General features: G+C 42.0%; 2 protein-coding genes across 4 annotated transcripts; both read left to right on the top strand.

The window, feature by feature from the left end:
* Positions 1-282: 282 nt before the first annotated feature.
* Positions 283-10,000, top strand: otub1b (OTU deubiquitinase, ubiquitin aldehyde binding 1b). Its single transcript, XM_038731463.1, has 7 exons — positions 283-431; positions 3,124-3,185; positions 7,458-7,556; positions 7,760-7,878; positions 8,327-8,411; positions 8,857-9,051; positions 9,456-10,000. The coding sequence occupies exons 1-7, from the start codon at positions 347-349 to the stop codon at positions 9,651-9,653; spliced, it is 843 nt and encodes a 280-aa protein (XP_038587391.1). The 5' UTR covers positions 283-346; the 3' UTR covers positions 9,654-10,000.
* Positions 10,001-11,020: 1,020 nt separating this feature from the next.
* On the top strand, positions 11,021-12,437 carry cskmt (citrate synthase lysine methyltransferase). 3 transcript variants are annotated; one of them, XM_038731465.1, is made up of 2 exons: positions 11,021-11,150; positions 11,703-12,437. In XM_038731465.1, the coding sequence occupies exons 1-2, from the start codon at positions 11,069-11,071 to the stop codon at positions 12,377-12,379; spliced, it is 759 nt and encodes a 252-aa protein (XP_038587393.1). In that variant the 5' UTR covers positions 11,021-11,068; the 3' UTR covers positions 12,380-12,437. The 3 variants fall into 3 exon arrangements, with proteins under 3 accessions (XP_038587393.1, XP_038587394.1, XP_038587395.1); XM_038731466.1 differs by lacking the exon at positions 11,021-11,150 and adding an exon at positions 11,187-11,287; XM_038731467.1 differs by lacking the exon at positions 11,021-11,150 and adding an exon at positions 11,188-11,365.
* Positions 12,438-13,384: the final 947 nt, after the last annotated feature.

Below are 13,384 nucleotides of genomic sequence, written 5' to 3'. Positions count from 1 at the left end.
TATAATGGAGAAGACACCTCGTGGCTCTTATAACTTTAGTTTACACTGTGCTTTTGCCAAACTAATGGGCGATTACTCAAATTGCCACAAAGCAATTAGACCTACCATGCCAAAGATGGCAGTGAGTGTTTGACCTTGGAGGCCCCTAATAGGGTCTGGGCCCTTGTGGCGCATGGGTGGAAATCCAGCCCTGGTATCCAATGAAACAGTGGGGGTTGGTCCGCTTTAGTTTGATAGCTTGGCTAACAAACGAATCTTGTTTATAGGGCCCTTAACATGAAAAGGCATGCTGATGTTGTTTTTAAAAAGACAAACAAATGTGGCTCTGCCCGGATGTGTGTAATGAATGAGGTCATGCAGAAGGAGGAAACAGATCTCGACGGCTAAGATGGCGGAGGAGCAGCAGGAATCATCACAGGGAGAGATGGAGGGTGAGAAAAACAGTCACAATACACGATACCAAACAAACAACGCGGCTATTTATCTTGCAAGTGAAGCCCGCGTCCATACGAGGGTCTGCTCGGCCTTTCAGCCGGTGTCCCCGCCGCGGTAAAGGTGGTTGACATGCAGCGACAAGGGGGAGACAGGCCAGTGCTTGTGGGCTAACCTTAGCTAGCTACCATTGCTACACAAAGAAAAAACGCTTGTTTAGTTACTGATACGGGACAACAGTGAGAGACAGTCCTGTAGTTTTGACTGAACGAAATATTGAAAATACAGGCTAAATATTAAAGACGGGGCATTCCCATGTGCGGCAGCTAAAACGCTGTTATTGAATTTGTTTTGTTTTCGCACAGGTCGAGCTAGCCAACTTTAGCTGACTGACGTTAGCTGGTGTTATGGATTAACTTGTTTTCATGTGAATTGCTGACTGTGGTTTGGAAGGGTCTGTGAGGTTGCTTGTGGTGACTGCAGATATTTTAAACAGGAAGAGAAAACCGCGCTATCTTCGTGAATGCCGTCGTTTTATTTTTAATACATCACCCTATCATTGGCTTTTTTGCACCTGTCGCTTTTTAATGCCAAGCACACACCGGGGATGCAGCTTCTGTGGGAGCTGCATCTTTTCTGCACAGGTGGTTCGGTAACCTGTTTGTATTACCAAAACAGTAACGTTACAACCAGATTTACAACAGTTGATACGTGTACTATAGCTAGCTAGGTTTATTATCACAATGTAACAAGTTATAGAGAGAAATTGAGTTTGTAACCCCCCTTCTGCTACATAGCAGACAATATACATTAATAAAGAATCAATGAAAAATGGTAAACAGAAATAAACTATCATCACTGGAGCCTGCTGAGCATGAATAAGAGTTTAATATTTATAAATATTAATATAAATATTTGTAATTAATCAGTACACTATTGTGGGTCAAATAGCATCATCAAGCGAAAACTTGACAAACATAAATTTTTGAATAAACTTAACTTGTCATAAGGTTGTTGCATTTCTCTTACTTAATGTGTTCTATGCAGCATCTTAAGTTAAGAAAACTTTTAACAATGTTGACATCAGCGTTGGTGTCGATGCTTGTTTGTTTGCTGTTTTCTTCTTCTCTTAATACGCGGATTTGCCGTGATATTTATCTCGCTTCCAGGCTTCCCCTGGTTACCCCATACAGTCTATGGGTAACCCCTGTGTTTTACGTCATACCACTATGAGCTGTGGGCCATTCCCTCAGCCAAAGTCTGCAGAAATGCGGACTTACGAAAAGTGTCTATAAAGGGCTCAAAATGTCCGTGAGAGAGCCCTCGCGCACTTGACCATTTGACAGCGGGACAGCCCTGAGCACTCACGGACTTCCCGGGAACGTGCCTCAAAGTCTGTGAGGGTGGACATTGGGATTGGGCCTAAGAGTCTGATAGCTTGGGGGGAAAAGCTGCTCTGCAGTCTGGTCGTGCGGCAGCAGAAACTTCTATATCTCCTCCCAGAATGCAGCAGGGTGAACAGGCTGTGGCTGGGTGGCTACTGTCCTTTAGTATCCTTTGGGCTCTGCATAGGCACCTCACCTCACCGATATCACTGATGCTCGGGGAGATGGGTCCCAATGATCTTCTGAGCTGTTTTAATCACCCGCTGCAGAGCCCTTCGGTCCTGGGCCGTGCACATCCCATGCCAGTTTGTGATGTTTCCAGTCAGGATGCTTTCTGTTGCTCCTCTGGAAAAGCTGACAGGAACTTGGCACGGGAATTTGGCCCTCGTAAGCTCCCTCAAGAAACACAGTCGTTTCTGAGCTTTCTTCCTATGCAACATGAATTAAATTAGTTCCATTCTGGGGTCAGTTGTGGCTTGATTATGATAAAAATTGCCAAACCTTGTCGCATTTTGTGTGGATAGTAGGGGTGGGGGAAAAAATTTATACATCATAGTATCGTGATATTTGCCATGGCAATACTGTATCAATACACGGATGCCAAGTATCGATATTTTATTATATAAATTGCAGAAGGGAGTTTTTTTGGTACTAGAATAATAAAATCTATTGCTTTTTAGTCCACTAGAAAACTTAACAGGACCATATAGAGGACTGAAAAAGTGAACAAACAGAGAAATTTATCTTTTTTAGATAAACAGATGTTGACAAAGTTTGACTTTAGGGACCTAATTGGAAGTTGGAAAAAGGTCATAAATTGCAATATATCTCAATATATATAAAATCGAATCGCAACATAAATATCGTGATAATATCCTATCGTGGGGCCTCTGGTGATTCCCACCCCTAGTGGATCGTGTCACATGATAATCCAGCTGCGTTGTCCATAGGTGCATATAACACCTGTAACAAAGGTTTCTCTTGTAGGAAAGCAGGTTAGTTCGTGTGTACACATACACCTCTAGCGTTATTCAGCTGGAATCACACTGGTATCCTTATTTAATAGTGCACTTTTCTACTGTTTGCTACTGCATTTGCTGTATATAAATAGCAGTATAGCAGCCCTAATTTGATACAGATGTTTAAATCCAGATGCCACATATTAACACTGTTAATTAAAGGATTCATATAGAGTCGTCACTGGCAACTGAGCTTGAACAAACTCTGCCATCATGGTGGCCTATCACTCCCCCTTTGGAGTATTTACACCTTTATGACAAATTGATCTTTCCTCCTTCTTTTACAGGAGGGAACTGCCTCGCATATGACGAGGCCATAATTGCTCAACAGGACAGAATTCAGCAAGAGGTGAGAAATCCCTTTTTTATTGGCAAGGGTCATTTTTAATTTGTATGGTGACATAAAAGATGGCCTGCCATTATTCTGCCTCGGAGCAAAGGTATTCTTGGCACTTATACAATTAAACATCCAGAAAACTCAGCAGATGTGTGCACACAGCTGAACCCTTCATATGCTACCTGTCAACACCAAATTTGATATTTTTAAAAGTAGAACCCATATTTAACCAGGGGCCTGTACTGTGAAGCAAGTTCAACAAACCCATATCTTTTTGTTTCACTAAACCTAAGAATTGCAATCACGCTAATCTTCCACACGACGCTGGCAATCAACTCAGTCAACCCAGGGTTTTCCAATCCAACCATGAGCGCGTTCACATAAAAGGGGAGTTGTTCAGCATTGTTCATTTCTTTAACACACTCAAAATGTTCCAAACTTAAAAGTGCAGTGTATCCCCTACCATTATTTTGATTGGCGGCCCGCCCCCTCAAAACGAAACCTGCCCCCTGAAAGATGCAGAATTCGTGGACAGCGTAACGGGATCTGACAATAAAAATGGAATCAGCTGTAGGCTACAACTTGGAATATCATGGAATCTGCCCAAATGGTGATGCCTTTTATAAAAACCGGGGTTTCCTTTGCATTATGAGCATTTTTGCCCACTGCACTTAAGCCAAACAAACAGATAAACAACGCTGCTGTGTTTTGGTGTTTTTAAGCGCTGCTTCTGGGCCTCTCTGTCTGTGTTTAGGCGAGGGCGGGGCTTAGCGGCTCCTGCACACACACGCTGTCATGTCGAAGTCGGTGCACTACCATTCATCACTTCGACAAACTCTCTGAAGTTCAACCACATTGGCAGATGCAAGACGCCAGCACGTTGTAGATGTTATGGCTGTGTGGGCGGAGTCAGATATTCCGAAAAAAATGATGTTATGTCCGGTCAGGCTTTGTAAACAAGGATCTGCACACATGTGAGAGTAGCCTCCTTCAGACCCACTTATACTGTGTGTTAAGCAGCATATTGAGGCTGTCAAGTAGCTGACAACCTGTTTAATAGAGGATAATCTACGATATATGTATTGCAACAATGCATTCATTGTGAATTGTCCCTTATTAAATAGTATTATAGTATTTTAATATCCTACTGTTGCAATACATTTATTGTTAATTGTCCCCATTAGGGGCCGATGGACGATGGCATCGTTTACATCGTCCCCAAACTCAGACACACTCACACACACCTAGACCTCTGGTCTCTCACTGCAAACACACCGGCTTGCCCCTCCTCTCTCTGTCCCTCGCTCCCCCTGTCTGCTTCACCTTCTCCATCAGTAGTATGTTTTATAAATTCGGACAAAAGACATTAGAACTCTCCCTTTTTCTGGAGTTTTCCACCTGCGATCTGTTATCACGGCAGCAGGTGAACCGAATGCCGGCTTGTTAAAGACGTAGTCTATCAAACAACCGAAACAAACATCTGCACTGTTTACTGTTGCTTTACCTGCTCTGTGTTTGCAAAATCTCCACAGCATCTGTTTGAAACTAACAGGCTACCAAGTTTTTTACCGATTGGAGTGCCTTTATAACCTAATTGACATTTGTGCTGTCACTCCACACATCAATTTTCTCACACAGTGAAATACATGTATAATTGATGATATCCATTCGTAGAGCGATGCGACACTGGCGTGTGATAGTAATCAAGTGAACCCCCTCTCGTGCTGTGAATCACTGCCAGCTTGTGACAGAGTCGTAACATAGCTGGTAGAATTTTGCAAAATAAACATCTAAAAACTGGGGTGCTACCTTGCTCTGTTTGGGATTGGAGCTGCATTTTGTCAGAGGTGCTGTATACGTGTGTGGATTTGTGGTGAGATTTCTGCCTGATCAGAAGTGTCGTCGGTTAGTTTCAGTTTCCACCTGCTGGTCTCAACCTGACATACAGTCCCAAACAGTTCTGTGTCGGTCAGGCGGTCGAAAGGGAATACATCAGTAGAGCAATAACGTAATGTAACAGAGCAGAGTATAGGGCAGGTAGGTTGTGAATTCTCTTTAAATGGTGACTTTTTCTCGTAATGTTATGACTTTTTTTCTCCTCCTGTCAGAACACAGATATGTGTTTTGAATGTGCATAACATTTTGAACATGAACAGAAAACCTGCTGACACAGAGGAGCTATTAATGTCCAGGCGTTTCTAACTGAATTAATTAATTACTGAGTGCCACAATCACATTTGAAGATGCTACTTCCCCAAAGAAAGACACAAAAGAGGAGTGAAGTGTAAATCACTCCTGCATGTGTGTCGACACAGCAGGGATGATATTAAATGAGAAAAGTTCATCTACAGGAGATCAGAAAGCAACACAGTCTTACTGCATTATATTCCATTACCTGCCACCTGAATTTTGGATTTCCCTTTACATGAAAAAAGACATTTCCACCATACATTGATGCAGAAAAGGCAGAAATTGCAACAATTGTGTAAAATTAAGTGTTTAATGCTCAAAATGTTCATATAATTCAGCATTGAAGATTTCTTAAAACTAATGTTAAAATCTCATCTCGATCTTGTGAATAGCCCCCGTCCGTCCGTGGTCCGCTTTTGTTTTATGGTGGACAGACTGTAACATTACAGAGTTGTTGTTTTTCTTTTAGCTTGAAATAATGCGACACTTTATTCTTCGTCCCTCGCAATTTTCTCTCTCTCCCTCCACTTTGCAAACAGCGCCATCATAATCACGCCGTGTTCACACAGCGTAAGTGCGATTTGCGACAGTCATAAATGTCCGTGCGAAAGAGTGCGCTATATAGTTATAAGGATTAAACGAAGCCTCGATGAAAAGAATTTGCGCCGATGCATTTTAATAATCAAATTAATCGATGAATCGTCTCAGCCCTCCTCACAACCCTAGTGTTTGATGTTCGGTCTCAAACAGAGCTTAACCATGTCACGTGACGTGCTTCAGTAAGAACATATACTACTAGGCCCACTAAAGAAAGTTCCCCATCAACATTTAATACCCATTCACATCATCTACACTGCAAGAGGACGCTGTGACCTTAAAATGAAAACTAGAGCTGATGTTATATTTGATTTGAGGTCTTGCTGTTTAAGGCTTATGGTACCTTTAAAAAAAAAACAAAAAAAAACAAAAAAAATGCATTAACGTGATAATTGTATAATCATAATCATATAATCATCAGAATATGCTGCTTGTAAAAAGTCTTTGCTTGAGCCACTTGAAGGCACAGTGCACATGTATGTGTGTGCATGTGATCAGGATGTTACCAACTCCGCCTCATTGTGAGCCATGATATACCCTGCGTTAGGTCACTGTGGCGATGGACCCCGGTAAGAAGTGAATCACCGTATACTTGAGGACAAAGTTGATTCCTAAATTCTAAAACCGCGACGGTACCTGTTTTTCTACAGTACCACAGGTACCGGGGATCCAAGTTGGTAGACTTTTCACAATTCCGATCAAATCAAAATCACGACAGATGAATATCTGTCAACGCGCCTGTCACTGTAGGCTGAGTTAGGGAAGTTCTTATAAGTGTGATACAATCCATTTCAATCGGTAGCCCCCACCTCGAAATCTCAGACCAATATAACGACCCTCCTTAAACATTTTACACCTGTGAGTTTGTAAAACAAAAGTTCAGAAAATTAATTACTTAATTAATTATGCACATTGCAAGGTTGTAATTTCAACAGCTTCCTCATTTCTAAATATATCGACATCAAACCACCTCCCATCTGACCTGGACATCCCCTCACTTCTTTCACAGCTGTTAGTTGGTCTTTCTAATGTTCAAATGTTTTTATTGTGTAAGTACATGGGATTTGTTTTTTATTGTGGTATCAAATTGGGTAATGGGAATTGTGGAATGTAATTGGTATTGGTATCGACTACTTAATCTGTGGTATTGTTACATCCCTAGTGTTGAAATATCTAAACTGTGAGTTTTGAGATCTGTTGCACCCCTTGTTAGCAGTTACTTTTGCAACAAGTAGAGCCATCTGTCCATCAAGACTTGCACAATTGTCAAGCATTGCCAGACCTGTCTCTACAATCTGTGCACTGTGGCAGGGCTGCAGAAAGCACGATGAGCAGGGCGGTCTTTTACCTCTTTATTTGTATATTTGTTGATTTTATTATGAACGTCGGACATTGTAACATCATATATATGACAGAAAATAAGGAAAAGCATATTAAGTCATCTTTAAGTTGCTTACAGTACATGCACTAATGCTTCTTTTTTTGGGGGGTGTTTAGATAGCCAACAGTAACCCCTTAGTGTCGGACAGACAGGAGCTGTCGGTGCTGCAGAGGGAGTACGCTGATGATGACACGGTTTATCAGCTCAAGATCAAGGTGAGTCAAACCGCATCACTGCTCTCAGTTTACTGCACCCACAGTAGGGTGTTTTTTTTTGTTTTTTTTTTTGTTCTTCCACAGTACAGGGTGTCAGTTTATCCAGAGTCACATGACTGCTGCTTACACACTGGCTACAGTTTTTACGTTTGTTTTTACTGAATGATATCAGTGTTGTTGTTTTTTTGTTTGTTTTGTTGCAGGACCTACACAAAAAATACTCGTACATTCGTAAGACACGGCCAGATGGGAATTGTTTCTACAGAGCTTTCGGCTTCGCACATCTCGAGTCCCTGCTAGATGACAGCAAAGAACTTCAGAAGTGAGTGTGTGATGGAGTACCGTCACCGCGGTCGAGTATGCGCTTTGACTGGCGCACCACCGAGCCTGGCTCTGTGGCATTGCGGTCAAGTTGCGTGTTTGGTACCCTGTAGACCCAGGTTTGAATCTGGTTTGGGTGACTGCTGTCTCCCTTACTACTGTTTTTGCTGTAGGATCAGCCACTGCACACAGTTCACACCATCATCTTGGACTATTTAAGGATCATATCAGTATTTTAAAGTATGTTTTGGCACAGTTTTGTCCTCTCGTGGAGTTTTATTCAAATCTGTCACATGTATGAACAGTACCTAGCTAGACAGTTATGTATGTCACCTAACATTTAGTGTTGTGTTGTTTGTTACACTGCACTGTTTTTCATTATACGTACAATCTAACATACACTATGGCAGCCATAATATTCACATGCTGTTTTTTTTTTGTCTCTTCAGGTTCAAAGCAGTTGCATCTAAAAGTAAACTGGATCTGGTTAACGAGGGCTTCACTGAGTTTACCATTGAAGACTTTCACAATACTGTGAGTTGGTTATTGCTAACTGACAAACCAAAATGAGGACTTTACTGAAGGAGCAAATATTTTATGATGATTTGGTTTATTTAAGTTAACATAAATGTTTAGGTGTTTTTGTGTTGCTGCTGTAAAGTAGCTTTCAAAAATGCTTTCATTCACTTATTCTGATCGAAAATCAAAGCTGTAAAAATGTTTTCACTCCTACAGTATGTATAGTGTGTGTTGTATCCTGTTGGATTAAGCGTGTGGTGCTGTGTGAGTTCAGTTATCAGAATTAGCAGTAGTTTGCTCATTGCCCTGCCAACTCTGCATGGTCATCTGCCAAAGCACATGATGTATTTGGTCAGCTGGAACAGACCAGACACACTAGATTTGGCCAGCCGGGTAGTAAGTTGGCAAGCTGGACACGTAGCTATCAATCTAATGATGTAAATCATGTCTTTCCTCCAAGTTCATGGACCTGATTGAACTGTGTGAGAAACAGCCGAGCCTGCAGGAGCTGCTGAGCTCCTTCAACGACCAGAACGTGTCGGACTACGTGGTCGTGTACCTGCGGCTGCTCACCTCAGGCTACCTGCAGCGAGAGCACGGCTTCTTTCAGCACTTCATAGAGGGAGGACGCTCTGTCAAGGAGTTCTGTCAGCAGGTGTTTGGGTTTTTTTTTCTTTTCACTTTGATCAAATTTAACGAACCTCTAGGTACTGAGAAACAAATTGTCTACCATTCATTCCATCCCTGGCCAGTTCCTCGGCTGGTTGGGAAAATCTGTAGTGTAAATGAAAGTTTAAATGTTATTTGCAACCAGATATCACTTATTCAACTGCCTTTCTGGTATTGGTATACCGTGCAGCACTATCACCAGCTTTATTCAGTGTGCCTTTATGAAGCTGCTCCCTTTTAAGCTGATGGCTGTTTGTTTAATAGATTCACAGGACAGCTCTACTAAAAGAGATTGGGCTTGTTCTGTGTGCATAATAGCTTTTTGTTGCTTAACCATTTAAGTTGTTCTGTGAAAACAAACTCATGTGCTTGTTTTTGTTCTTTCTGAAGGAGGTAGAGCCAATGTCTAAAGAAAGTGACCACATTCACATCATCGCCTTAGCCCAGGCCCTGAACGTATCCATCCTGGTGGAGTACATGGATAGAGGAGAGGGAGGAACAGTCAATCACCACGTCTTCCCTGAAGGCGGCGACCCACGCATCTTCCTCCTGTATAGACCTGGCCATTACGACATCTTGTACAAATAACACTGCTGGCCACAGCCCACCTCAGATTAAAAAAAAAACAACAAACTTCAGCAGCCACGTTGATGAAGCATACATTTGTGTATTAGATTACACTCATGTATTTGAAAAAATAAAAGAGAAAATCACATTACATGCCTCCCTTACCCCTCTCGCCCAAACTTTTACCCTCAGTCATCTCAAAATGGTTAATTAAAAAAAATCTTTGGAAAAATATAAGTGACTCCAGGCATTTAGAGTTGTACAGGTTTTTTTTGTGGTTGTAAATGTTATCTACTTGCTTTATGTTGGATTCTTTTCCTTTGTTACACTGCGTTTCATTGAGTTTTATTAAAGGGATTTACATCTTATTTCTTGTGTCATGTTTTTATGTAAAGAGTCAGGTTGAAGTTTTAGGGCTGCAACAAATGATTATTTACATTATGAATTAATCGCTTATTTTGAATCATTCTGTCATGTAGGACTAGATGTTAATATCCCTTAATTGCACACCTGAGACCTGCTGCCTAGACTGCGGGATGGTCAAAGGGGGGGATGGCATCTTTTAGGTTATCAACTAGTCGCCCTCTTTCCTTGATGTTTCGCTGATAGGCCCAGGACACCTCCAGATGGTTCAGCAGTGATGCCCAGTGTTGTGGCCTCACCCCCTGGATACCATCAATTCACTTGAGCGCCCAGGTAGAGGCCTTTCTCTTCATACAGAGCCACTGACTGCCATTTTCAGCAGCTCTGGAGAGGTCTTTGACCGCTGTCTGGCGGGCCTTCCCACCACCACCATCTCCTGCAGTATCCTTGAAGTTGATATGGCTACAAACCCTCTGCAGCCTACTTCAAGCAGTTGGACATTTGCTTTCCAGCCTTTATTTTGAATCATTGAGAAATAGCGGACAATTACAACTTGCTCTTTTTGTCAGACCAGGAGTCCAGAACCAAAGGATATTCAATTTGCACGGATATGAAACAAGGAAAAGCAGGAAACTCGCATTTTAAAAGTTGAAACCAGTGACTGTTTATGCATTTGTTGTTGTTAAATGACTTAAACGAGTGATTATTAAAATTTGAAATATTCTGCAAATTATTAAATCGAGTGTTTTTTTAATAAGCATATTTATATTTTGAACTGTTTTGTAGCTGTACGAAACACGCGAACAGAAGCAACGTGCTTTAGTGTTTACAATGCTCCTACTCAAATTTTTCACACTAGCAGCGAAGCACTTGGCGTACTGCAATGACCAGAACACCTGCACTCACACATGCGCAGTCGCGTCTTTGCTGCACGACCCTGATCAAAGATCGTAGTCTACGGCAGCAGATGCCTTCTCGGTACCGTTTTCATGAACGCTGTTGGTATCCCAAAATAATCCGGGCGGAGTGAGAGCTCTTCGGCTGGACAGACGAGAGTGACAAACTGAGGGAAAATGTCTCCGTTTTCAAAGTCGTTGACGTTGTCAGGCAGGAGAATAGTTGCAGCTTGCGCACGGAATCACTCCTCTCTTACAAGTACGTTTAAACCTTGAACTATTATCTAATTTTAGATAGCCGTGTTGCACGCTAACTAACACATTGCAGTACCACTGCAGTGAACTGAGTTAGCTAGTCGGCCAGCTTTAGTCGGTTAGCTACAACGTAATGCTGAGGTAAGGTGGACAGACGACACCTTAACATAACGTTAGGAAGTGCTCATTTTACTTAAAGGCAACTAAACTTCTGTGCAGGTGTGTGTACTGTTGTCTTAACGTTCCTTAGGGACTTTTGTGTTTAGCATACGTAACAGTTTGATTCAACTTTCATTTTGGAGGATGTAGTTTGAGCATTATAAGTTACAGAGATGTGTTTGGCCCCTGTCTCCTGAATGGCTGGTCAGTCTGCTTAAACAATGTTCTAACACATTAGGTTTAACACGGAGGAAACAAATTAAAATTGAAAGGGCTGAGGTCAGAAAATGATTCATTCAATTCAACAGCACCATAAACTACAGCCTCCAGAAGGACATGCTAATGTTGATGTAATTTACTAACTCTTGATAACCCCTCTGTCTGTGTTTCTGTCTAGCTGAACTGATTGAAAACATGGATAAGAAAGCAACCTGGGACCGCTTCTACACTGAGAGCAGCAGCAGGACATCCACCTTCAAAAACTTTGAGTGGTTCTTTAGCTTTGATGCTGTCCGAGACTTCATCATGCCCCTTTTGCAGACCAAGTCCCACACAGATGCTCTGCTCCAAGTCCTGGATATGGGTTGTGGCACGTCTGCTCTAGGGCCCTGTGTTTACAGACACTCTCCCATCCCGGTCCAGGTCACTTGCGCTGACATTTCCCCCATAGCTGTGCGACTAATGCAGGAACACATCCAAGCCAAAGCCATTCAACCTCACAATCTTTCTTCTCTGCTTGAGTTTGTAGAGCTGGACTGCACACAGCTTCACAAGCACTATGGTTCTAGCAGCGTGGACCTTATAGTGGACAAGGGCACCACAGACGCCTTGTTGAGGTCTAAGGAAGGGGAAAGGAAGGCCGGTCTGGTGCTGAAGCAGTGCTTGAAGGTGTTGCGGAGCTCAGGATCTCTGCTCCAGTTCTCCGATGAGGACCCTGATGCCAGGCTGCTGTGGCTGGAGACTGAGGCACAGGAGCATGGCGTGATGGCGGCAGATGTTGGGGTGCAGGAGGTTGGGGAGATAAGGGGAGTGTCTTACTACTGCTACCAAGTGATTCCTCGTCCTCTTGTATAGCAGCAACATTGTACATCTGGACGGTCATAAGATTAAATGAGTAAATTATTGAACACGATCGGGAAATGTGTGTTTATTCTCTACTTAATCACTGCATTGCTGTCATTATTTGTCTTTTTTATGTCAACTCCAACACAATTCATCTGTGTATCTATAGTGCAATACAATTATACTATATCATTTTGGTACTATATCAAATTTATGATTACAAATTAATTTGGCACAGAGACAGACAGTTCAGTTATGATGCGGCTGCTTTCAATATGAGTGTGTGTGATAACATCTACACCTAACTGTAAATCAATTTTTAGAGCCCCCCCATCCCCCCTCTCCATCATTTCTTTTTATCTACAGCCATCTAGTGGCCAGCAGAGGTAGTGTCATCCAGCTCGCCACGAAGTAGAACAGGCCTACACAAGCTTTTGATTGTATAGAGTTTACCACTACGCACTTGTGTCTGTTATATTTAAGGAGGCTGAGAGAGTTCAATGGACTATAGATAAAGAAAACATAAGCAAATAGACAAAATAGAACAATATAAAGAAATCATCACCACATTGACAATAGAAGGAGGAGCAGAAAGATGGTATATAAGTGAATGTACAACAGAGTTTGATCAGTTGCTTCCTGAGACCAGCTCACATTCACATGTACTTGTTGCATTGTACTCTACTGGATATACACTGCATGCACAATTATTAGGCCAATTGTATTCCTCAGGAATAATTACACAATGCTCTGAATGTTTAACTAAGGAAAAGTGAGTTTTGTCTTGCTCAGGAGAAGATTTAAGTGTGTGGAATTATTAGGCAACTAAATTAAAATAATAATTTCTATCAAATTACTTGTGAATTCTCAATTTTTGGAGTAAGTGTATCAACACAAAATGTCAAATAACATTTTTGGCCTTTCAAAAGCATTTAGTGAGCCGCCCTTCTTTTCATTAACTGCCATGAGCCTTCAGTCCACAGAGCCTGTCAGTTCTTGATCTGTTCACCATCAACG

The sequence above is a fragment of the Micropterus salmoides genome, unplaced genomic scaffold (assembly GCF_014851395.1).
Source record: "Micropterus salmoides isolate LMB-PRFRI ecotype aquatic unplaced genomic scaffold, ASM1485139v1 Ms_hic_scaffold_2, whole genome shotgun sequence".
In the NCBI taxonomy this organism is placed as follows: Eukaryota; Metazoa; Chordata; class Actinopteri; order Centrarchiformes; family Centrarchidae; genus Micropterus; species Micropterus salmoides.
The sequence above is the reverse complement of the archived record's forward strand: the minus strand, read 5'-3'. Positions and strand labels throughout refer to the sequence as shown.